The sequence below is a fragment of the Nesoenas mayeri genome (genome assembly GCF_963082525.1).
Source record: "Nesoenas mayeri genome assembly, chromosome: 4".
Taxonomy (NCBI): Eukaryota; Metazoa; Chordata; class Aves; order Columbiformes; family Columbidae; genus Nesoenas; species Nesoenas mayeri.
Genome location: NC_137540.1, coordinates 67,586,750 through 67,613,338, shown reverse-complemented (window position 1 = coordinate 67,613,338; position 26,589 = coordinate 67,586,750). Strand labels below are relative to the sequence as shown.

At 37.4% G+C, this 26,589-nt stretch overlaps 1 protein-coding gene across 2 annotated transcripts in view; it reads left to right on the top strand.

Annotated features, from left to right (window-relative positions):
• The window catches only part of RGS12 (regulator of G protein signaling 12), a gene marked incomplete at its 3' end in the record, with an annotated part of 82,677 nt that overhangs the window by 32,752 nt on the left and 23,336 nt on the right, over positions 1–26,589 (top strand). For both annotated transcript variants that reach the window (XM_080343960.1, XM_080343959.1), the window contains exons 3-9: positions 4,821–4,842; positions 12,654–12,823; positions 15,795–15,887; positions 17,056–17,199; positions 22,169–22,348; positions 23,777–23,930; positions 25,164–25,240. In XM_080343960.1, the coding sequence (XP_080200086.1) occupies positions 4,821–4,842; positions 12,654–12,823; positions 15,795–15,887; positions 17,056–17,199; positions 22,169–22,348; positions 23,777–23,930; positions 25,164–25,240 (840 nt within the window). The remainder of the gene's footprint in view (positions 1–4,820; positions 4,843–12,653; positions 12,824–15,794; positions 15,888–17,055; positions 17,200–22,168; positions 22,349–23,776; positions 23,931–25,163; positions 25,241–26,589) is intronic.

The window sequence follows — 26,589 nt, the reverse complement described above, 5'->3', positions numbered from 1 at the left end:
TGTAATTTCCAGAGTAATGTGATCTGGGGACCCGCTTGTAATTCATACCTTGGCAAAAGGAGAAGTTGCTTCAGGTGATTTAATAAGGAATTTGAAGAAAGCTGGAGGCAAGCAGACAGTCGACTGAATGACAGGCTTTCCCGGAGCTGAGGGATGGAGTGTTTGAAAGTTGCCTTTTTGTATTCAGTCTGTAAATCTGCAGTGTTTCATCTCTTAAAGAACATAACAAGTTTCCCAAACTTATTTTGAATTTTGAAATAGTATGAGAAAAATCAGTTTTTTGAGGTTGGTGGAGCTGAAAGGCTTAGTTAGAAGGGCTTTTGTAAAACAGTGTGTGCTACAATATTGTAAGTCTATTGTAAGTCTAACAGATTCTGAAGCAGCAGTCAGAGAGTTCTTCGGAGGCAGCAAAAAGTCAATGCCTGTATTGGAAACAAAGTATGCTTTAGAAAGAGCACATGAAGAGGTCATTTTAAATCCCTTTTTCTCTGATTTTTTCTGGATGCCCAGGAAAGAAATAGATGTAATTTTGTCATTGTTAGGGTAGGAGAGAAGAATACTTCTTCACTCTCCTTTTAGATTTTATCCCTCGGCATCTCAGAAAGAGTTGGAAATACATATATATCTTTTTTTACTCAGGAAGGCACTCACCCACATTCTGTTAGCACAGATGTTTTCATGTTGTTCCATTTTATTGCTCAGGCCTGGCATTTCCCGGAATGTGTCACCCTTCCAGTATCCCCATCTTTCCCTTTGTTCTTCTCAAGTACTTGAGCATGACGTTGACTCGAATGACAAATTTTGAGGTGGAGAAAAAGGACATTTTTGTATTGTTACCTGGCTAGTCTGTACACACAGATTTATTTGCTCAATGTTATGTCTAGGATATGGGTAGGGTATGTTTGTGTTTTCAGCATCATGGTTTTATGGCAGACTTTGACATTACTTACTTAGTTTCCTGGGACCTGACCCATGTAAAATGGAACTAAGTGGATTTTCTGGGTGAGAGTTCCTCAGACGAGTTTCCTGCAGTGTTGCACACATCTAGCAAGCTGTAGACCATAAAAGCTAAAAGATCCAGGCTGTTTCAACCTTATGAATTATTCTCTTTTATGCCCTCTCTCCTTGTTTACCCTGTGTTGGTGCAAGATACTCTGTTGTTTATTTCTATTCTGGAACAAAATGTTGATGTGCTCACGAAGTAGTCTTCTCCATGTTAATTACTGTAAACTAATCCTCTTTAAGATTTGCTGCAAGCAGATAAAAAAAAACTCATAGGCCCTTCTGGTTTTTCCACCTGGCAAAGAGAGATGATACAATGAGAAATTTTACATATTTTCTCTTCATTAGAACTTTATGCTCTTTAATATACGCTGAAGCATTTGCCAGTTTACAGCAAGGTAGAACATCTCTCATGGTGCGTGACACAGTTCAGCTTGTGGGTCCTGGCACCGAGCTCCTCACCTGGGTCACAGGGCCAAGGGAGGAGAGTTGGATCCTCCAGCTCCGTGGGGTGTGTGGTTGTGTCTGTGTCCCAGCTAGAGATAGACTGGAAGGCATTTTAGTTTTCCTAAACTAGAATTATTTTAAAAATTTTGGTAATTTGTTACCATGAGACTCCTGGCATATACCCTGGGCTTTTTTCCTAAATCAATTAGGAAGTCAGGGTAATTTGAAGGACTAATTTCAGTTCTTATCTGGTTGTGAAAGATTTGAAGGTTGAATGCAATTAGATTTTATCTCTGGGTGATAGTTCAAACATACATTCACAAAATGAATACATGTATGTCCTGTCATTTGGAATTAAATACTTACATACTTTTATTTTTAATCCTTACGTTAACCCTAACTCGCACAGGGTCATACCCTATCCTCCTTCATCTTTTGGAAGTGGCTACATACAGACACTATCTGATTTTATAACTTTTTAATACTCCTGTTTTATAATAGGTAGTTCTTAATACATATGTGTTGTTAAATTTAATCAAATAATCAAATTTTATATGTCTAGTAGATCAAATTTTGTCCTGAAGAGCCTCCAGTGGTGGTAAGCGTGAGTGCTGAGGAATGAAAACCAGCCTCTAACATACAGTGAAGTTTTTAAATGACATCATCATAACATTTAAAAAATCTGGTCTTGCAACTTATACCTTTGGACAAATCTAGACAAGTTTCAGTTGAACAGTTTAGAAGAGAAGCTTCTTTGTCGAAATGTGGACTGCATGCGGTTTCTGACGGTTGTACATTAAGATCTCTAAGTACTCACAAACACGTTTTCAACATATTACTGTAAATTCTTACACAATGATTACAAACTTCAGTTTCTCGCTGGTTTTGTTGAATTAAGTGGATTTAGTTCAGTTACATAAATGAATTTAAAGAAATGTTCTTAAAATAAATTTTATTCTGTGATCTACAGAAGTAAACTGATGATGCTTGGAACATGGTAGGTAGTTTTAGTCACACTGTAATGTAAAAAAATGCTATATGGTTGGATGGTTGGAATATATCAAAACCAAAGGGAAATTTGAAATATGTTAATAGCACAAAAATACATGGTTGATATTGAGAGAAGAAATTCTGTTCTTCCTCTGGGTACCTTCTTTTTTTTTTTTTTTATTTTGTAGTGTTTAAGATAATAATTACGAAGGCCTTGCTTGGAGAGATTTTAAGATGTTGGTACATGTAATGTGAAGTGCTTTAGCCAAAGCGTTTAAATTAAGCACACAAACCTATCCCATAGTGAGTAAAAAGCTCACTGCATTAACTTCTGCTAAATGGGTTGAGTAAAATGGTATCTCATTGTTCACAGAACTTAATTAAGTGGCACTGAAATCACACAATTTTTCCTTTAAAATGATATTTTACAATTAACGTCCCTGTTTTTTTTTAAAAAGTAATGTAAATATTCTTTTTACTTTCCTGAGAATCTGATTCATTTTACTTGTTACCTTTCAAAAACATGAAGGAGAATTGTACTTAGTGGTTGAATCTAGATTCATGGAAGCTGCCAAAGTGAATGACCGCTCCTAAAATGTCTATATTTTGACAGTATTTTTTTTCTGTCTACTGTGTAAACTGATACTATTACTTTGAGTTGTCCTTTTCTTCATTCTTTGAGAAATGACTTTGAAATTGTTTATACATCAGCTGTTCTGTACAGTATGTGAATAAGAAATCTGAAGCAATCATATTTATAAAACAGAGTTCAGTAATGTAAATTTAATTTTCTAAATTACAAGCATGAATTAATGTACAACTTCTGAATGCATAATATGCTTATGAGACTAATGTGCAAAGTAGAAAAGATGTCCTAAGCCTCAGTGGAGAACTGTACCCAAACCAGTAGTACTTTATTGCTACCCAAAACGTGGCTACTAAAAATGTGAGAAGCCTGGATACACTTTTGATTATATTACTGTGCTTCACAGATTCAGTATCATTTATTTTTTTGTATTTAAGCAAGAAGTGCCATAATTTTTTGACCTTTTCCGTGAAAGATGTATTTGTGTTTATCTGAACTAGCACCAGAGGAATGATGTCAATGGAGACTAGCATAGGCTTTCAAAGTTCCAGAATACTTGTATTGAAAACTAGATCAGATCCTTTGCTGATGATATGAATGTTGAGGCCACAGCAGTTTATAGTAACAACTGATGTTCTTCAGATAGTGTTACCAGCAGTATGGAATCCAGCAGTGAAACAGAAAAGAGAAGGAAAGGAGAAGGTATTATTCTGTTAAGGATTGCTAAAGGTTTGTGTGGATTTTGAGGGAGAGAGGGAATGTTTGTTGCCAAGGCTGGAAAATACAGACCGACTATGGAGAAATAGCTTTTCTACTGAGTTGTGTATATATGTATGTTGTTTTCTTCTGTGTGTATTCCATCTTGGACATATTTTGGATACATAGGGCATTCTAAGAGTGGTACAAAGTAAGAGAGTTTAACTATTTAGAAAGTTATTTAAAGGTGCAAGGATGCTTAAAATGATGAGAAAAGATTACTTGAATTAAGATAATAATATTTTTTTAAATAGCCATTAAAAATCAACAATAACTTCAGTCTAAAATTCAGCTGCCTTTCTAGTTTTTCACTCAGCTGAGTGTCGAGGTCCAAGCGCTGGAGCACGTTTTGGAAATGGTCACCTACTTGTGTTTACGGAAGTGTTAGATGCCTTGAGCTGATTTGTGATCAAAGGTGAGAAGTTTAGAGTAGATGAGCACATAAACTTCAACATTTCGCTAGAAGACTAATTGTCCTTGAAAATTTGATGTAAAATACCAGTAGAGATGGTGAGGAGTTCTTGCCTGGCTTGCTGGAAACGCTTAACATCCTTGTGGGTCTTTGGAAGTCGAACGTGATCAACGGGGAGTTTTCAGAGTCATCTCACTGACAAAATACCAAATTTTAGTTTTTATTCTATGATATCTCCAGATAATGAAGCAAAATAAACTATATGAGGTGTTGTTTTCGTTTTAAGTGTTTTCAGGTCAGTTTTAAGGTACCTACTTTCTCACGTACACCAACCAATTGACTTTATTCATGTAAGGGCTGGTTGAAGCAATGTAGCTACTCACAGCAGAAAGTACTTAGTCCAGTAAATATTGTGGGATTAAGTTTCAGGACAGTGGTTAAAAAGCCTGTGATGAATTTCATGGTGGGGAGGAAGTAACAGCTGTTTTCTTTAGATTTTCCTTTCTCATGTTATCTGTTGCTAATAAGATGATAAAAGTAGCCAACACTTCAAATTTTCTGTGAAGCTCAGAGATTTCTAATACCATGAAATTTAAGTAACACTTATTTTTCTTTTTCTTATTGCAGTCAGCAACCGTTTCTGATGGAGGTAAGCTGAAGCTTGTTTTTACTTTTATAATGAAAAAGAATCAATTTTCCACATTATGCAACATAATATGTGCTAAATAGGCTGATATATTACAAGATGTGAGTCCAAAGGGATGCAGAACTCTCCGACTTCTTTAGGAACTGTGCCAATGAAAATATTGCAGGATTATATTCACATACTTTCATGATTTATTTGCATAATTTTTTTGGTGGCACATCTCTCTATATGCACATTTTTATTATTACCATGCTTCTTCATTCATAATAATAAAGAGGCAGAGCTGGTAGACTTTGGATAATTGGATGGTAGATAAAATCTTGTTCTCTGTTTTATTGTCCTTTACATATCCTGTTTGCTTTTGAAGAGAGATGCTCTAGCTCCTGAGTTGTAAGCTGTGTTTGTGCTTTTGTGAGGTTGAAATTTCTTTACAGTGTGATGCATTTTGAAGAAGGGGGTAAGTCCTTTGGTGTTTGTAAAATCCCAGCATGGAGCTTTTGCAGTTCTCGAGTGCTTCTAAGTGAACTCCTCTTCATGTCACCTAAGCTTGTTTGTTTCGATTTTAATGTGGCTCTAATGTTTAAAGGACGTCCACTTTCTTCGTTAAACATTGGAAGATGATTTTGCTGAACCTTTGAAGTTAATGGGAACAGTTTTAGTATGCTTCCTTAATGGAATAAAGGAATTTGTATAGTTTAGGCTATACAGGCGGTAGCTTTTCTCACTTGTCTTGCTTGGCAGGAGTTGATTCACTTGATCCTGCAGAGAAACTCACGTATGTATTATTACTTTTGCTGTTCTTTGACAACAGTACAAGACAATTTTATTAAATAAAAAGGGAACAAACTGTGTTGCTCTAATTAGTGCACTGAAATGGAAGAAATATTTTGAATGGTAAGGGTAAGTGTTTATATTACTTGCAAATGTAAATGGAAAATTAGCAATACTGTTCACAGAACTCCATCGTGTCCTAATTTCTGATTCCTTGCAAAATTGAAACTGCAGTTAAGAGAAATGTTACTGTTTGGGTCCCTTTGACAGAGCCATTTGCTAATGGCTGGCTGACTTTAGCAGGTATTTTCTTTCTCTACTGCTGACACAGTATTTCTGTCTGAATGAGAAGATAGACTCTATCTTGTATCTGTCTTGTCTGCAAAGTGACAAAAGAAGGAAACAGAAAATAACTGTGTCTATTCTGCTTCTATTTCTAAAATGCAGTTTATGGGTTTTTTTGTGGGAAAAATATATATTTTTTCCCTAGATTTTACCTGTTTGATACAAAACCCAGAAGAAATCACATCCTTTTTTCTGTTTATTTATGTAGCTGAATTAAGTTCCAGTTACTGAGGGGTAGAATATTTGATCTTTTTTAGCTAAAATTGAATGTATTTCCATCTTATTTCCTCAAGGGTTCTTGTTCCATGTTAATGAAAATTATTTTAATCCTGTTGCCTATCCAAACTGCTGAAATGTTGAAATTTATTTTAAAGATCTAACTTATTTTCAGTTCTTCCAATATGACTTCTGCATTTCATTCTAATTCCATAGGTAATAGTGTTTTCACAACTAATTCTATACAGTTTTGTGCAGTCATGGAATCTGAGGGCCATGTAGGTTACAGAGGTGAAAGAACAGATGATGCTATATGTGTTTTTCTGGTGAGTTGTATGACCTGTTTTTTCAGTTAGTGCTGAAGATTTAACATGGACTCCTTCATACTTAAGAGAGGGCTATAGTTTATGTAAAAAGTGGTAGAAAAACTATACTGAGTAATAATCAATCAGTGCTGAAATACCTAGAAAGTGGACTGGAAAAACAGGAACCAGAGAGACTGTAGCCAGAAAAGTGAAATAAAATCCTAATCCATTTCATTTGGAGCTGCATTGAGTAAAAAGATCTGATATACGTCTGAATTACATTTTCAGGCTTTTGCTTTTATTGAATATGTCAGCACTGAAATTTTTGCAGTCTTCTCTAATCTCACTAATTCGTTAGTAGATCCACAGATTTACACATTTCAGGGCATGTCTAGATTAGAGAAATTTGCACCAGTGTAACCCTTAGTAGAGCAACACATTCTTCCCTTCCTAGACTAAATTGTAATAATAGTATTTGTAGATATAGATACTATAAGTACTGTTGGGAAGCTTTAGTCTGGAAAAGGAAATATATGTGTAAAAAGTAATTATTATGTGTTTATATACATCCCTTCAGTATAATGGGAGGCATCACAGCTCTCTGCACATTTTCTTCCCAAGGTTAATGGAGCCTCATGGCTTTTATTACATTAGAGCCGGGCACTGGAAACCAGCTATACCCTTCGCTGCATTTAGTTTACACAGTAACTCAGCTTGTGCGAGGCTGGGATGTTCTCATTAGCCAAAATTGTGCACTTGGGCTTTGCAGGATAGGTAACATGTAAAAGATATAGGTTCTTGAATTAGTGTTCTTGCTGGAGATGCTGACCAGTAGCAACTCTTAACTGTAATTGATTTGCTTAATGAATTGCAGATAATAAGAGTGCAAACTGTAATAAAGCTTAGATGCAAGATCATTGCTATAGATCAATTAATTTGCAGCGCCTATGCTCTAGGAATACCAGAAACCATTTTATGGTACTACAATGACCAGTAATTAACAGATTTCTCCTCCTTACTGTCTGGGAAACTGCCCATTCCTGCCGAGTGTGGAAACAGTGAGAGCACGGACGACATGCGGGCTGGGGCTGATGTTTTGAGGGCTGGGACATCTAAATCATCACAGGGTTGATCAGTAGTCCTCAGCTAGTGTCTGACTCGGGCTATTGATACCTAGATGGCACTTGACAAAGGGAAAACCTTAAGGTCTAAGGATATTAGGAAAAAAATCTTCATGGAAAGGGTTGTAAAGCACTGGAAGAGGCTGCCCATAGAAGTGGTGAAGTCACCATCCCTGGAGGGGTTTGAAAGGCATTTAGACAAGGTTCTTAGGGACATGGTTTAGTGCCAAACTTAGGTTATGGTTGGACTCGATGATCCTGAGGATCTCTTCCAACAAAAATGGTTCTAAGACCGTAGAATAGAAGTACGTGATCATTCATCTCCCAGACAGGTGCTGAGGTATCAGAGCTATTAAGAATCGCTAAGTCAGTTCTTACCTGCTATTCCCTGCAGAGATCAGTTCCACAAAGCTGAAGTCTATTATTGCCAAATACTTAAGCATAACAGATACTACATGCATGTCTTTTTCCTAAGATACTACTTTGCTGTAGTTTCTACTGGTTTTTGGTTTTACTGTTCATCACCTGGAAAGAATTCCCATAAGGAAAAGCATTCTTAAAGACTTTTTGAAAGGAATTGCATGTTTACAATAATAAATAATGCAAACCTGTATTTTAAAAAGTAACTAAAGAAGGCAGAGCAAAAAATCCGCAATGAAATCCAAAATAGAATAAAACACAACTGTTTACGCTATAAATACAGGTGAATTATTTCCTCCAACAGGTATATGACTTATTTTTCCGTTACATTGGCAGCGCATGGCTTGCTGTGGCTGTGTTCCACCGTACCATAAATAATTCAAGTTCCTTTAGCAGCAGCGGCAAAAGGTCTTTTCTTTAAATTATTTATGTAGCATTTTATAATGCGTTGTGTTAAGTATACTATTGCTTTCCTCTGCTTGAAGCCATGTGGGCAAATAATCAATTTGTTTAGAGTGGTGTTGGAGGCGACCAGGAGTTGCTGGGGGGAAAGGCGTTAGCTTCCCTTATCCCAAAGTTGCAGGGGAACAATGTGCCATACAGTGAGACTCATCTGCACCCAATGGGTTCCGGGACGTTACAGCTGAACTTGGTATGGATTCAGAAGGATGGCTTTCAGTGCATGGCTTGAAATGTTTCATTAAGTGGCACCACAGTGGTTCTTATCAGCTTTATCCAGGTAATGTATTTAGTGATTTACTGGAATATATGATTTCTGATGATTACAGGGAATATGTGAAGCTTCTCACAATAACAAAAAGTGCTGGTGCATTGAAAAATAAATATGGATTTTATGAACAATTGCATTGAAAAATATTCTTAATTAATTGTATTTAGACTTATTACTTTGTATTATATAAATGAAAACTTTTGAAGCCATCTTATCTTGAATACTTTCAAGATTTTAGCTGATTAAATGCATGCATTTTCTTACTTGAAGCTTTTATTTTTTTTTTTGTAACCAAGACCCTCCTCAGAATGTATAAACACAAAAGGTGTTAGTTTTTATGCAGATTTTTAGAAAACATTCTGTGTCTATTGGAATAAAGTAATAATTGAAACGGAATGAGTGTGCACAGAAAGTGGTGCTTCCTCACTAGGTACAGCGGTTATTGACCAGAACAGGAATAAATTTAGGTCCCAGGGATTCGGGATATTTGAATAAGGAGTCTCATTTGCAGGTAATATGAGATGAGTCAGTGCTTCCACATGGTAAGGAAAAAGGAAGGCAGGCATTAGGAAACTCCAAAACCTGAGCTGGGGTTTTCACAGTAAACTCCTTTGGCATCCTGAGATTCCCGGCAGCTGATCTTCCTTGTTTAAACGCTTAACAAGAAAGAGGAGGCCACTTTGGACAAAAGCCTTGGGGTTAGAATGTTTGAGGGTAGGAACTGGGGCTCTGTTTCCTCTAACGATCATCACAGAGGGTTCAGTAGGTGAAATATATGATTCAGCAGAAAGTTTCTCCGCTGCTGCTTTCCAGTGTGGGCTGTTGCGCACCCAGGGATGCAGGAGCTGGGACAGTCAGGAAACCTGACACTGAGCTCTGACATTGGAAACATTCCCCTGCAAGGGGAGCGCAGCAGGAGTTATTACATACAGTCCTCATCTAGGTGTGATTTGGATAAATTGTGTACTAGTCTTAGAGTTGGTAGGGTTTTTTCTTCCCATCTTGCCTTTATTTTTTCTCTGATTCTAAATGGTGTACCTGCACTAGGCTGTAACTGTTTTAATTGCAACTGCTGGTATATGTGGTAAAAGAAAGTAGAATAACCAAGCCTTTTCTGGAAAACAACCTTGTTCTATACTGTTTTCAGGTTGACAAATACCCCAGCAGAAATTTGTACAGATTTAAAAAGCAAACTGACTGCATTTTTGTTTTAAGGGAAAACAAAGCAGTGTCAGGGTTAAGTATGAGTTCACATAGTTCTTTCTGAAAAAAATCTGAATTAGCTAAATAAAATCCCCCAGACAGAGACAGTTTTCTGTGAATGAGTAATCTCTTAATGCTGCTTTAGCCCTTTGGAGGACCTATGCCAGTAGCTCTCAAACTTGTTGAAAATGCAGTCGCTTTTTGGTTCGTTTTCATGGGACCTCCAGAGTCGGCAGAGCATCAGAATGAAAACCCAGCCTAGTTCAGAGCAAATGTAACTCTGGTGAGGGTGAGCGGCTGCTGACAATTAAAGGTGGGTAGTTACTGGTTACCTGCTGGTGTAAACACCTCAAATTGCAGTTTGGCCTTTCCAGCCACCATGGGGAGGGAGGAAGGTGAAGGTGACCTGCTGATGACCACTGTGGCCACCACATTGCCACCCCTCTGGGTCCTGTCACGCTGTGACTTGTGGATTTCGAGCTGAGCACTTTGTGTGGCTATTCTCAGTTTCCCTCTGTCAGCCGAGTGGGTTTAAATGGTTTGGTATGTGGGATGAGTTTGCCTTTCTCATTTTTGCCTGCAAGAAACTAGGAGATTTTCATCATTTGTCAGTGGAGGAACACTGGGGATTGAACCCTCTAGGAGTGAGATCTGAAACTGTTCCAGATATATCAAGAAGTGGGTGTCTATTTATAGCTTGGACTGTAAAATAAAACATATCCACCTGCAGAGTTAAAGCAAAATACTTCAGATAATAAATTTAGATAGAATTCTCTTCAGATTCACATTAGCTTCTTTCACAATAGTTTCACTGTGGTGACAGGTATTCTTTAATGAAGCTAACAGTTGACTTGGTTATGCTTTTCCATATCTCTTAAAAAGTTAATAAATATTTCTTATAAGAAAAATTGGCATTATTTCGTGTTTTTAATTAGCTTTGATTAATATGGTGATTAGGCAAAGAAAAATATTTAAATACCTGATATGTTATTATGGTCCTTAAACATTATCCGTGTTGTAAATATAAAGTTACATTTTCATTCCTACCTAATCTAATTCTGTATCTTTGTCTTAAACAATAGCTTTGCTTACAGAAATTTGCAGTAGTTAACTGTTACATCTCAGTAAATATTTCTAAGCTACATAATATGATAAAAAATGAAGTTTCAAAACGAATTTTTTCTTTAATTTTTCTTATGTTTATAGCTCTCTTCATAACTCTTCATTCCTTGCTTTAGTTTAGTCCAGGTGATTACCTGAGTAAAATAAGCAACAGTAAAAATGTCTTTGAAGAACAGTCAATTTCTTACTGTTTGTGAATTCAGTTTTCCAACTCGATTTACGTTTATACTGAGCTGTATATTTACTTCTCCATTTGGCATAGAATTATTGAAGATATCTATTTTATTTGAGGAAATTATTTTCCTCACGGCTATTACTGCTAATTTTTCAAAGAATGTAATATCTGCTTTTTAAAATACTTTCATCAGAATTATTCAGTTTGTTGTCTCTCTAGTGCAATCTCCTGCTCCAGGCAGAGTCCTTTATAAGGTCAGACTGACTAGCTCAAGATTTTAGTTAGTTGTATCTTCACAATTAGTTAAATCTCAGATCACCTCTGTGAAGTATCATCTATGAGTACCACTATACCAATTTTGCATGTATGTAAACCAAGAGATGGAGAGAGTGGTGATTTGTAAAAGGGCACACAACAATTAAGTGACAAGTTTGTGAATAGAACCCTTTTATATACAGTTCCCTCTTTTACTTAGAGCAGCCATTCCATTTTTCCAGTTCTCTGAACAAGTGGTCACTTTAAGAATTTTTTGCGTGTTTATTAATATGTGACAAAGATGATCTGGGCTTAATACTTGAAATTACTACAGTCATGCTGCTACACAAGGTTCTGTTTTCCTGAATTCTTTATGGGTTCTTATTAATTTGTCTCTCAGAATACAAGAGATTCCCATTTTTTGAGATCCAATGAATCCTGTCAGTTCTCAACTTGAGGTTCCCAACTGCACTGTCTATGTTGCTCAAGTCTATAAGGCAGTCATGGATCCCTGTTCCATCATAAACCCTGATAAATTTAGGATCTCTAGTTTGATACCTTTACTTTCCACAGATGAGGAATGCACCCATTATGAGCTCATTTCCTTAGTATTTTTCTCAGCTGACTCCTTTCCTACATTTTCAGCATTTAACAGGAATCTCTCATTTCCACGAAGAACTTCAGAGTCCCTGTCTGCTGATTGAAGAGTGTATAAAATTTTCTCTCGCCTGTCACTAAATAGGTTTTTGCCCACTTTCTGGTGAACAGTGGGTTCTTAAAGGTTTACCTTCCTTGCAGAATCTTAGAAAGGATTTGCAGTCCTCGGGGTGAGGAATGTGAGCAGAAAAATTTTGTCCAAAATACTTATTTTGTTGAGCAAGAGGTTTGCTTTTGTGCCTGCTTGTTTTGCTTCTGGCAGGGGATTGCTGTTAGGGCACTCATTTAATTTACTTTGCAGTGGAACAGAAGAAAATTGAGAGAGGGTTGGGGTTGCTTTTCCTGTGCAGGTGCTCCTAATAAAAATGAGGAGGGATAGTTTGAAGTCTGCACTACTGTCAGCTTGAGCAGGAGGTGTGATAAATCAAGTAAACAATGCTGAAGAGTGAAAATGAATAATACTTTCTTGACTAATTTGTTCCTTTTTTTAACAGAGCTGAATAGTACTGATTTAAAAGACTGCATCAGTGAAAACAGCCTCAGTAGCAATGCCAGTCTTCCCAGTGTACAGAGCTGCCGACGACTTCGTGAAAGAAGAGTTGCGAGCTGGGCTGTTTCATTTGAGCGTCTTCTTCAGGATCCTATTGGTGTTAAATATTTTTCGGTAGGTTTTGAGGGATGGTAAGAGGCTTTTCAAAATAGCTGATATTGCTACAGTAATTTTAATATATTCATTTTGCTTTCTTGACACTATCCTTACGTAGGACAGGATACAGGAGTTTGTTGTTACACAGTTGTTATCTGAGCATCTTTCTAAGTTTAAGCTGGTTCGCATTTGAATAAGAGTTCATAGTAATACACACATTGCCATGCATTTCTGTATAGCAAAAGTTTCAGATAAAAATGGTGGCTATAGTTAGCTTTGTATCTGAACTTGTAGAAAGCTTCTCCATTTTATAAAACACATTTGGTTATATTTGTATCCGTAGCCTTTGAAAAAAGAAAGAAGCAGTAGTTTCAGTGGTTTCCTAAGAACTGGTAATCTGTTCATGTTTGCCTACTGAAATGTTGGAAGCCATGTAGAAAATTATATCAAAGATAGAGTGGTTTATCTTCCTGCAAAAGGTTTTTAGAAATACTTTTTGGAAGTAATTAAGGTAGTTAACAGCACTGGTTAAAGCTGCAGCTTGCAGTAGTGTGGAATATTTTGCAGAGCATAAATTAAGCTTCTTCACAGCACATTTATGAAGTTGTAAATAGCATCGTCTGTTTTATATGTAAGGAAATAGAAGTTTATACACTTCTGCATTTATACACTTTGTTGCTCTGAAAGTCTGTTGCTGATTCTGAATCACAGGGACATTTTGTGCTACCCAAATAGTTTTCACAAAGAGGACATAGAGAAACCTATGCTATAAGAGATGTAGATTATTAGAATATGCAGTAACTCAGACTCTTGATACAAAAGTACATTAAAATATCAAATTATTAATAAGCAGACTCCCATCTTAAATGGCTGTAGGAACCCAAAAAACCCACATTAACAGTGAACACGTGTTTGAGGAAGCAGAGAAGATGAAAGCAAAATAATGTATCCTGGATATTATGTTCCCTGTCTTTCCACTTTTCTTAGTAGAGTAGACTATATGATGATGATGATGATGATGATTATTTCTGTGAAGATACTGAGACTTATTCTCAGACTGAAAGAAAAATTAGAATTTTAATCTAATGTTAGAATCCACCTGAAAAATGATACAGTTTGGGGAATTGCTACTGAAGGTTTAGTTGCTTTTTCTCATAGCTTTTAAGGCACCGGCAAACTTACATACACTTAGAAGTGTAACCCTTGGAGTCTGGCATAAAGCAGAGCATTGGTGCCTGAAAAAAAAGCAGCCTTTTCAAGTGCTAGGTTAACAGTCCTTCACAGAGAAGCCCAGAAAGCCCACGGTCTGAAGGGAGTTACCTGCAACAACCAAAAGATACACATTTCTGCCAATATTCAAGAACATTGAAGCACCAGTGTTTACTTAATGATTGCATGGTAATGATCTGGGTGCGTTTGGAATTCAGCATGCACATGCCTGTCCTGAGGACAGCTTTGTCCCAGAGCAGGAATTATTACTCTCTAAGAAGAAGAGATTTTGCATGTTTTGCAAATACCTTTTGCATAATAGTCTGCTGATTAGAGCAGTGATGCAGGGAGGGAGACACCTGAGTGCAAGTTCCCTCCTCAGGTGGTTCAGACCAACATCTCCAGCTCCCAGCCATATGTGACAACTGCAACATCATGTTCTGACTGGGCCACCACTCGTCTCCCTGAGGAAGCCAAATAGTTGTACAGCCAGCTGTGCCAAAGTCGTGTGGCCAGAAAGCAAGCAGGAGATTGACTGTGGATTCATAGTGAAGGCACTGAGCAGGGAAGTAGGCAATTAGCTTCCAGTTCCTGCTCACTAATTTGATGCTCTTTTAATCTGTAATTACACGTAAAATGCAGAAGTGTCCCCTGACTACTCTTTGAGTTGTGTTTTATACATTCAGTGTCTCAGGTCAGGTATCTGAAGAACTTCTAGTTTAAATTGAGAGCTTACTAGTGAATTTAGACTCTGTATTGTAGTTTATCTCAATTGCTTTCTTACAGTTGGACTGCCTAAACTCTATGTAAATCTTAAAAGCAGAAGTAATGTTAAATTTTAAGTATTTCTATGAAGATTCCTCTTAGGCTGCTTTCTGAGACTGCCTTGTGTGTTGTAGAAGCTTGAGCGATTCCAATGTGACATGTGAGTGAAAGTTGTGGCTTGTGGGCTGATATTAAATAAAATTTCCAATTAAACACAGGTACCTAAAGTATAAACAAGCAGTGTTCCAATTAAATTAGATAATTTTTCTGGAGGACCAAGTTAATTTTTCTTTTAAAATCTTCCATCCCACCCCACCCCCTCGATGGTTAAAATGCTTTCAAGAAACAGACACTGATAGAATATTGAGTTATACAGATTTGAATCAGGGACAGCTGTTGAGCTGAATGGGGTCTCAGTCTTCATTTGGACTTTTGAATGCTATAAAATAAATGTCCAAATTATTGTGTGTTATACTGGGAGATTTTTTTCCCTTCTAAGAATGTGTTTCCAAGGAGAACCCACGTAACCACATCAGCAAGCAATGATAAAAGATTTTTTTTTGTAGTTGCCATGTGATGCAGAAAGATGCTGTAATTAATACAGAATTGATTATAGGCACTACTTGATACACATCTACTCTATTATACTGGTAGAACTGCAATTAAAGACAGAAAGTTTACAGTGTAATTGTTAAATGTAGTTATAAATTATTTATGTTTTTATTAAAAGTTTATACACACTGCTCAACATGAAGTTTCAAACTTCGTCTTTGTACATGCAAATGAGAAATGGTTTCTTCTCAATTATATACATTTAGAAAGAAATGAGAAAGAGGAGAAGCTCTAGGCATATATTGGTAAGGCATTGATGTTTATTTTAGAAGAAAACTGGACTGTGAGGCTGATTGAAATGTTACTATTATGCAAACTTATCAAGTTCTATAAATATGTTGTTTGAAATTGCAAGTAACTTATTTTCTTTGAGACATTTATTTGGTTTTTATTTTTCCCCTAGGACTTTCTACGGAAAGAATTTAGTGAAGAAAATATTTTGTTTTGGCAGGCCTGTGAATATTTTAACCATGTACCTGCACATGATAAAAAAGAGGTAAGTCCATGTTGTATTTCAGTACATGATGTTGCTTTCTAAAAATTGTTACTTCTTCAAGATTATTGAAATGATTTGAGCTGTGCTTGGTCTTTGTACTGTGACTTCACTAATATATAGGGTTGGAGTCTAATTTTCTCAGTCCCCTCAGAGTACTGTCCCACGTTTAAGATGCTGGATATATTTAGACTGCAGTAAAGTGCAGATGTAGCTCTGTAAAAATGAGTTAAGGTAGATTGGATATTGAAAAATGGCTTTCTGCAGCCGGCCAGGGCAAGTGAGTGCAGAGTAAGTTAATTTAATGTGTTAAGTAGAGGCACAAATTGGCCTCTGTTGTGCTCCTTCAGCTAGGCTGCCTTCACTGGCCAAGATAATGTGTTTATAACTAACACAGAAATATCTGTTGCTGTGAGTGTGGTCATCTGTGTTCACAAATTATGAGAATCTGTACCTCATCCTTTTAAGACAGTCCTGTGTAGGTCAGGCCATTCTGGTGAATTTTGCGCAGGTTGGCAACACTTCTCTCGACACCACAGCCAAATCTAGTCAGGTTCACACTGGGGAAATGGTTTCATCTTGCAAGTCCGTCTTTCCACTTTTGTGGACCACTGAGGTTTTCCCCACTCTTTTCTGTCTTCAAACTGTGTTTGCTGAACATTCTCCTTAAGGGCTTTGAAATCAGTTTGATTATTTTTTTTTCATTATTTCCAGAATGTAGGTCTTTCAAAATAAACAAGTTAAAAACAGAACATGAAAGTTTTTGACAGTAAATATATGTTTACCTTTTTCTGACTTCTGAAGCGTAGAGGATTTATTTAAGTAGTAAATGTTACATAAAAGGTCTGAAATCTGAAAAAATCTGTTCTCCTTCATAAGACAGTATTTGGTGTGCTTCACCTTTTTTATTTTTATAGTTTGGTTATTTTAAGTTTTATTCTGATGGCAACTTTTACTACTTAAGTAATATCTGATGAATATTTTTAATTTTAAAGGAAAACCCCCATTTATATGCTAAAACAAAAAAAAAACTATGAAATGAAAAATACTTGTATATTAAGGAGACTGGAGTGGCTGTATATTTTTGTGTGGAATATATCGATATATAAAAAATACATGTATAAAAATATGTTTGCACGGCAAACATACATTTAGTCTTTCTTTTCTGTAGCTTTCTTACAGAGCTCGGGAGATCTTCAGCAAGTTCTTGTGTAGCAAAGCTACAACCCCAGTTAATATTGACAGCCAGGCACAGCTGGCAGATGATATTCTCAATTCTCCACATCCAGATATGTTCAAGGAACAGCAACTTCAGGTAACCACAGAAAATATGACTGTTGTACCATTTACGTCTGTTATCTTTTCATCTGAAGTGCTTTAAAATCCGTAAAAGTAGTTTTGTGTGCTGCATGTTTCACTATACATAAAAAGACAGAGGTCAAGATCATATAGATTCTATTAGCAGAATAAAATGAGGCTGTATCATAGAATCCTGCTTGACTTTCTATACATTTGCATCTGTGTGGAAAATCGACACTAACCAAAAAATAATCTGAAAAATACTACTATTGACGTGAAGGTTTAGTGCAAGTAAATAATACCATGTGGTGCAACAGTATTGCATATGGTGTTTGCATATGGTTGCTTCTTCTTTTCTTTAGTGGACAATTGTGTACACAAATAGTGTCTAATTTTGGTTAAAGTAATTTGTAAAATATGTCTGTTGTTTTGAAGGAGTCCTTCCCTTGTGCTTTAATAGAACTGTCAAACAAAGAGCTTATTAAAGCTGTTGGTGTCTGAAGACCTCTGAAGTGGATGCATTTTAAATAATTTTTGATGTTCGGAACAGAACAGTTATATAACAACAGGATACATTTCACATTTTCTGTAGAATTTAAATTTCTTCTTTTTTCTCTTAAGTAATCTCTTTGGTAACTCCTACTCTAATAATTTATTAGTAGAAATAGTTTTGAGAACGTATTATTTAAACATTAAGGATATAGATTTAATCACATAAATGAAACAGGTCACAATCTTCATCTTAATGCAGCATGAGATTGCAAGATTTTGGGGCACAAGAGCAGGTGGGTGTAGTATCTTCCTCCATCTGCAAAGCAGAGATGGCAGGTAGGTCTATCTGCTGGTCTGGTACCTTCTAATGTTACAACCCCTGCACCTACCAACGTGTGAGGCTTCTGTGGGAATTACCAGCCCTGATCTTCCCAGAGATTTTTTCCTGCATTGTGGCTTTGTAGAGGCTATGCCTGAATTCCTCTTCATCCTCTCCCAGTTGTTTGGTGGAGCAGAGGGTGTTCTAACAAATCTGGTGGCTGGGCTGATGCAGGTTATTTTCCTTCTTTGAAAACACCGTGTCCTTAGGTTGGAGGGCTTATGAGGTGGGTGAAAATGCTGATTTGAAGTGCTGCTGTGGGTCTAATCCATGTGGCCCGTCTGGGCTTGACCTGCTTCTCTTGGATAATCAATGCCTGTGCAGTTCTTCTGTCTGATGTCCGGCCTGTTCCTCCCACTGAAAAATTAGTTGAAGCGCGATGAGAGTTACTGCGGCCAGAGTAAGCGGCCCCGGAGCTGGGTGTGCCAGCCGAGGTACTCAAGGTGTGTTGCCGGGCTGAGGTCAGTGCCGGGAAATCATCTACCTTGATGGCCCTTCAGATCTTGGTTGCACCAGTTGGTGGTTTTGCAGTAGGTCAGTTTGTGGTTTGATGAGGTTTGATGACCTCAGGAACCCAAGGCTGTAGGTACGTGTAGTTATTGCAACACACCCATAGACTTTCAATGTTCAGCTTATGGTGCTGTTACCATCTTAATAATGCAAAGGCTCTGGATTTATGGTCTTTCATGAGATGTTTTAGATTTCAGCACTGAGCATAGAGTGCAAGGGTGCTGACCTGTGCTGGTCATCAAATAAGTGTTACATGATGCTGAGGAATGGGAGCGTGTATGTGTGAAGTTCAAATAATGCTTTTATAAGCTATGTTTCCTTTTTAATTTGTAAGAACAAGTAGCATCTGCTAGATTTTTCTGAATAAGCAGAACTCATTAATGTGCAAATGAATATGATAATAATGCTAAAAATAGGAAATTGAGGTTGTAGTGTGGGCTAGTGACATAGTAGGGCAGATGATGATCAGCTCAAGGTAAATTTGTTAAGCTGTCATCACTCTGTCCAGCAAAGTTAAAAGATCAGAATGTTTTTGCTGTATTAAATATAGTTAGTTTGCAGACTTCATCTCTTGAATAACACCCCTTGTGTCTCTTAGTTCTCTGCAATATTTTCTTTGAATCTTCCTACCTAGCACGGAATAACAATTTCATCTTCTTGTGGTGCTAGATTCTGTGACAGGAGGCAACTCTGAAAAGCTTCGTTTTTCATCCTGAAACTGTATAAAATTTAAGTTATTAGTGTTAGCTGTGCTGTAGAATCATACCTTATATTTCGGGGGCACAAGTTGCATTTAGCTTAAAATATTGTGATTTGTTGAGGAGTGTAACCTCCGTAAGTTTCATTTTCTTAAAAAACTCAAGGACAGGTGAAGCTTTTTGTATTTTTCATTTAGCTTGGTTTTTGCATCTGTGTTGGTGTTTGCAGACTGTATTTACCATTTTCCCCAATAACCTTGTATCAGCAGTGTATTTGTGAGTCCTTGAGACTGAGGAGTTCTGCTTTCTTGCAATTGGTCCTCCATATTTTATACTGTTTTGGCAATACACCGCAGTACTATTCTCTGAGTTCAACAGAACTTGAGAAATGTTTCAAAGCTATGTACGTTGTGTACACTAAATAATTCACTGAGCTTTGGCCTGAAGACTGTGTGTGCTCCAAAACTAGTTGCCTTTTTGAATTTTGCCAGTGTACCTAACTGTGGTAAGAGAAGGATTGTATTTTTCATTCATAGCATGAGAGATTCCCCTTAGTGAGCAGTTTTACAAGTAGGAAGAGTCACTGACACTGGCTTGTCTGTGGCACTGCGTTGAGGACACCTTAGTCTTTGTGTTGAGCTATTTCAGCCTGGTAAGCTGGCAAAAGTAACCCTACAAAAGTATTTTTTCCGTAGCTTACCATGTGGAAAAGTTTGTTATGGGGCTCAAGAAACATGGCAGGTAGCCCCAAAGAGGGCATGGGAATGTATGGGGGAAAGGCAAGAATGTGGAAGTCAGCATTCAGTTTGAATTATGTTCTTGTGAGGCTGCAGCATCTTGACGATTGCCAGAAAAGCTTTGGGCTAATGCTTGTGGAGAAGAATGTCTTTGCGCAGTCTGAAAAATGATTTTATTCAATATATTCATCAGTGACTTGGATGAGGGAATAGAGTGCACTGTCAGCAAGTTTGCTTATGACACGAAGCTGGGAGGAGTGGCTGACACACCAGAAGGCTGTGCTGCCATCCAGAGACCTGGACAGGCTGGAGAGTTGGGCAGGGAAAAATTTAATGAAATATAACAAGGGCAAGTGTAGAGTCCTGCATCTTGGTAGGAACAAGCCCAAGTTCCAGTATAAGTTGGGGAATGACCTGTTAGAGAGCAGTGTAGGGGAAAGGGACCTGGAGGTCTTGGTGGACAGCAGGATGACCATGAGCCAGCACTGTGCCCTTGTGGCCAGGAAGGCCAATGGCATCCTGGGGTGTATTAGAAGGGGAGTGGTTAATAGGTCCAGAGAGGCTCTCCTTCCCCTCTATTCTGCCCTGGTGAGACCACACCTGGAATAATGTGTACATTTCTGGGCCCCTCAGTTCCAGAAGGACAGGGAACTGCTGGGGAGAGTCCAGCGCAGGGCACGAAGATGAAGAAGGGAGTGGAGCATCTGAGGGATCTCGGTCTCTTTAACTTGGAGAAGAGGAGACTGAGGGGTGACCTCATTAATGTTTATAAATATATAAAGGGTGAATGTCACGAGGATGGAGCCAGGCTCTTTTCAGTGACAACCAGTGGTAAGACAAGGGGTAATGGGTGTGAACTGGAACTCAAGAGGTTCCACTTAAATTTGAGAAGAACCTTCTTCTCAGTGAGGGTGACAGACACTGGAACAGGCTGCCCAGGGAGGTTGTGGAGTCTCCTACTCTGGAGACATTCAAACCCGCCTGGACACCTTCCTGTGTAACCTCATCTGGGTGTTCCTGCTCCAGCAGGGGGATTGGACTGGATGATTCCTCAAGGTCCCTTCCAATACCCAACATTCTGTGATTCTGTGATTCCACCTGCAACTGGGGCATTGATGAACTTCCCTGGAGACTCTTGGAAATACCAGAACCAGTTGGGTGGTGCATACTGTTTTTTGCTTGTAGGGAATTTGTCATGTCTTAGTCTGGAGAAGAGGAGGCTCAGAGGTGACCTCATCACTCTCTAGAACTGTCTGAAGGGAAGTTATAGCCAGGTGGGGGGATTGATCTCTTCTCCCAGGCAGTCAGCAATAGGACAATAGGCATGGGCTTCAACTCTGCCAGAGGAAATTTAGACTGGATATTAGGAAGAAATTCTTTACAGAGAGAGTGGTCAGGCATTGGAACGGCTGCCCAGGGAGGTGGTGGACTTGCCGTCCCTGGAGGTTTTTAAAGTGAGGTTGGACATGGCACTTAGTGCCATGATCTAGTAAACAGACTAGAGTTGGACCAAGGGTTGGACTCGATGATCTCTGAGGTCTTTTCCAACCCAGTCGATTCTGTGATTCTGTGATTCCAAAGAAGGATGGCAGTCATAATGTTTTTTCAGATATGCTTGTTTACAACTGCTTCAGCTTGAGCAATTAGACATCATAATAGTATTTAAATATCGCTAACTGGAACATACTATTGCATGTTGTGATTATATCATATTCCTGAATTTTAGGCCATGAACTATTTTTTGTTCACAGCTACCTTAAGACACATTTGTATAGTATAATTCTGTCACATATAGTACTGATGTAATGATCTTTAAAAATATGTAACATGTTTAGTTTGCTGTGCATTTCACATAGAATGTACAAAGGCATAAATGCCATAAAAACGGCTCTGAGGATGGCGTTGTCAAGACTCCACAGCATCTCAGCTTCTCATGAACTTTGCAAAATTGTAGCATATTTCTGAACCTATGCTAAGGGAATAGATCAAATCATGTTCCACTTTAAATTGATGGAGTGTATTTAACCAGGTCTAAACAAAGTCACGTCTACTGCTGTGTACAGGTTGATATCCTAAATTTTGTAGGAGTTGTTTGTTGCAAAGTAGCTGTATTTTCTCAATGTGTTATTTAAGCTTATGTAACCATTATCCTTTGCACTTTAATTTCAGATATTTAACTTGATGAAGTTTGATAGCTATACTCGCTTTCTCAAATCCCCCCTGTACCAAGAATGCATCTTAGCTGAAGTAGAAGGTCGTGCTCTTCCTGATCCCCAGCGTGTTCCCAGCAGCCCCACTTCTAAACACAGTATCAGTTCAGAGAAGTCCAATATCTCAACACCGAAAAAGGTGACCTTTGCATTGTCATTATCTGAAAGCTATGTTCTTAAAGAATGTTTTTCAAGATCAAGGATAATATATAAAAAAACAATTAGAATGTTTGTTTGGTGGTGCTAGCAAATATAATTACAAAATCTTTACATACTCAGGAAAATACTTTTTTTTTTTCCTTTAAATCCATACCTTTCAATCAGATTTCTAGCTATTGACTTCCTGAATATAATTTTAAAACTTCGCTATTATTTACATGTATATGTGTACACATAAAAAAATAATTATTTTAATGCATCAGTTCAGAAGCTTATTTTGATTTAATATTGGAATTAATATGTGATATTTTAACCTTTGCTGAGAGCAGACATTTTATTAGAACTTACTGGAGAAGGCTTACCTTAATCTAACTCATTTTTGCAGAGGATAGTTTTTTAATTTCTTAAACTACTGACCTAAGATAATTCTGTGTAAAACAGATACCGTTGCTTGAAAATAAGACCAGTATTTTTACCGATCCCCTAACATTATTTAGAGTTTATTTTTAATTCACGCAGATAATAGCACCATAGTATTACATAACTGTATGGGTAAATTGTAACCTTGCATTTTTCATGTCAATCACTACACATTAGCCCACGGGTGTCAAACTCATTTTCACTGGGGGCTACATCAGCCTCACGGTTGCCTTCAAAGGGCCGAATGTAATTTTAGGACTGTTTAAATGTAGGAGCAGTTACATTTATAGAGTCCTAAAATTACATTCGGCCCCTGGAAGACAACCACGAGGCTGACGTGGCCCCCAGTGAAAATGAGTCTGACACCCATGCTTTAGCCCGTCTGCTATTACGTATTTTTATGACCAGGAGCCTTTTTACAAGTAGAATTTTAAGGAGTGTCATAATTATCTAACAAGAGTAGTAGCTTGTTAAAGCAAGTTTAGTTTTATATCAAATGTTCCTGATGTTTGTATTCTTCAGCACTAATAAATTGATTATGCTTGTAAACGTTAAACAATACTTTGTCTTTAAATGCAGTTCATGTTCAAGCCTAGCCTAGGAAAAATATATAAAATGCCAAAATGTAATTCTGTGATTGAAAAGCAAGGCAAATGGCCTTTCCACATTAATTTAGGCATTACTGGTGAGCTTTGGAGAGTTCTTTCACATTTGCAGGAGCTCTTTGTGGCTTGTTTCCAGCTACTGTTTTGTACTCCCTACCAAGTAGCACATTTCCATCTCTGTATTTATTTTTATTTCCACTGTCTCTTTTTTTTTTTACTGCTACTGAGACAGATGCTGACAAATACACTTGTGAGTGGGGTAAAGAAGGCAGCTAACCTGACCATCACACTTTCATTTTGGGAAGAAGTGTGGGAAGGTTTATTTTAGATAATGTACTTACAACTGTGATCCAGCCAATAACTTAGTTGTGTTTTGGTGACAGTTAAGTGGTAAATCAAAGTCAGGAAGATCTTTAAATGAAGAGTCAGGAGAGGAGGACACTGAGAAGAAAAAAAGGGGAACATTTTTCTCATGGTCAAGAAGTAAAAGTTTGGGAAAATCACAGAAGAGAAAGGAAAATGGTGATTATCCAAATGGTGAGTAGTCACATCCCACTTTGTTGCAAATTTTGTTTCAGCAATAGATGTGACAAATGTTATCATTTTTAGTTTGCATCTAAGCAGATCTTTGGCTGTGGCAGAAGGAAGAGAAACTGTCAAGTCAGAAGCCATAGTGTAGTTAGTGTCGCTAGAAGTTTTGTGGAAGGAGATGTACAATAAATAGATAAGAAGCATGAAAATATTTAAATTTGTTTTTCTTGACTTTTTCTTCAGCTTTCCAGTAGACTCTGCATTTCTGTGTGCTGGCAATTGCTTTTTCAAGCAGAGAGCTACTATTTTTATAGTAAGATAATTTCAACTCTTTACAGAGAAGTTCAGGAGCTTTACATAGAAATAGTGCTATAGTTACAGCTATAAAAAGTTCCTCCATCTGCATTATCCTACTTTTCTTTCTTTTATTAGTAGCACACAGGTATGTTCACTTTTGAGCACCTTCACTACTTGTTTCCACCTTTCCTGAGTAAAATGAAGAAAGAAGAGTCAGAGTTGTGAAAACCTTTGTAATCTGCTGTTTTATTATTATATTTAAGTATTTTTAATAGTTTAAGGAAGAGTTCCCCTGTGAAAGCTCCTGCATGTGGCCTGTAGAGGAAGAGATGAAAGTTTTGCAGTAACTCAATTGAGTTAAAAATAACAGAGAAATTCCATTGAAGCACCAAATTTGGACCATATTGTTCATGTGGTTTCTTCTTCTCTATTTTCTAGTAAAGGCCCAAACCCACAAGATACCTTTGATCGTATGGATATTTTAAGTGTTTGCATTGTATTCCTGTGAAAAGACATCAGAGGCATTTGCGAAGATTATAGACTTAAACTTCTGAAAGTGACCAGTGATTGTCTTAGGTTTTAGTTTTCTAACACCATACTTGCACTTTTAGAAATATTTCTCTCTCTTCAAAATATCTGAAGAGGTAGAATAAGTTTAAAAATCATTATAAGAGTAAAAATAAAAAAAAAATTTAGATTTTCTTTCTAATATAAAAGCAAGTGAGGTTATTCAAGGGTTACTTAAACAAGAAAAACTCGACCAAATCTTGTTTTGGATTTCTGTGGTTCAGTGCACAGAAGTATGAAGATCTGGTGTTTTTTTCCTTTAATGAAAAGAATATTTTTCCGACCAGAGGAGCTAATATTTGAAACAGTTTTCTCTATTATAATAAATAATAAAAATAAGCCTTTTTACTGATTGCTGATTCTTTCCACAAACAGATTCTATTCAGTCCAATGGATTATCATACCGACGGGAATCACAAGGCTCCATGTCATCAACTGCTAGTCTTGACTTGGTAATGGCTGACTCTTAATAATGCAGTGAAAACAGTGAATTACTATCTTTTTAAGTAGTGTGAAGTAATTTTTTTGAAGTAATACTTTGAGAAAGGGTCTTTAGGTGATAGCATTAGAGGGCAAGATGTAATATTAAGCAATTTTAGGATACTGGAACTGTAATGGAGGTTGTGTTCGTATATTTTGTCTTCATGACAGAAAGATATCATTTGCATTTTGTCTGTCAGGCACCAGTAAACTTCCAGAACAAAAGTTTGTCTTCCAAAGGGAGCCACTCTAGTTCTTTCTAAACAGCTTTTTCCACCTATCAGAGTTTTGATACTCTGTTCCAAGCAATCACATGTTAAAGCTGTCCCTCTGCTTGACCTGTAAGCAAGCTGTGTTAGACTTATTTCTTTGGTACCACTGTCTGTTGTGCTTCTTTCCTCTCTATTTCTTTTAAAGTTGTGAATTTTTCGTCTAGTTGTTACAACTTATCTCTCTTTTCTAAGATTTTAGAAGAAGAGTTAGGGAATTTCATTGCAAACCATTGATTTTTGTCATAGTGTGTAGGAAAATACTCTGTACCTCGAATCCTGTGTTCAGTTTTTGGCCTCTCATGACGAGAAAGACATTGAGGTGCTGGTGAGAGTTCAGAGAAGGGCAATGAAGATGGTGAGGGGCCTGGAGCACAAGTGTGATGAGGAGCGGCTGAGGGAACTGGGGCTCTTCAGCCTGGAGAAAAGGAGGCTGAGGGGAGACCTTATCGCTGTCTGCAGCTGCCTGAAAGGAGGTTGTAGCATGGAGGGGGTTGTTCTCTTCTCCCAAGTAGCAAGTGATAGGACAAGAGGAAATGGCCTCAAGTTGCACCAGGGAGGTTTAGATTTGATATTAGGACAAAATTCTTCACAGAAAGGGTTGTCAGGCATTGGAACAGGCTGCCAAGGGCAGTGGTGGAGTCACCATCCCTGGAGGAGTTTAAAAGGCGTTTAGACACAGCAATTAGGGACATGGTTTAGTGGTGAACTTGGCAGTGTTAACAGTTGGACTTGATGATCTTAGAGGTCTTTTCCAACCTAAACAATTCTCTGATTTATAATCAGTGAAGACACTGTGATTTCTAACCATCAAGTTCTACCTTTGCAGTGTAAATCTAATGAAATGCAAAATTGAAACTATTAATAATAGAACATCATTGTAATACTTCATTTTAACTACATTGATGTGGAGGAAGAGTATATAAAAGGACATTTTCACAAGTTCTTTTGTAGTCTTGATATCCCTCTAGTAGACTTGATTCTAGCAACTGTAATTTTGCCTATGCTACAAATACTGATTAGGAAAGCAAGCAAGGGAACGTCATCTTTAT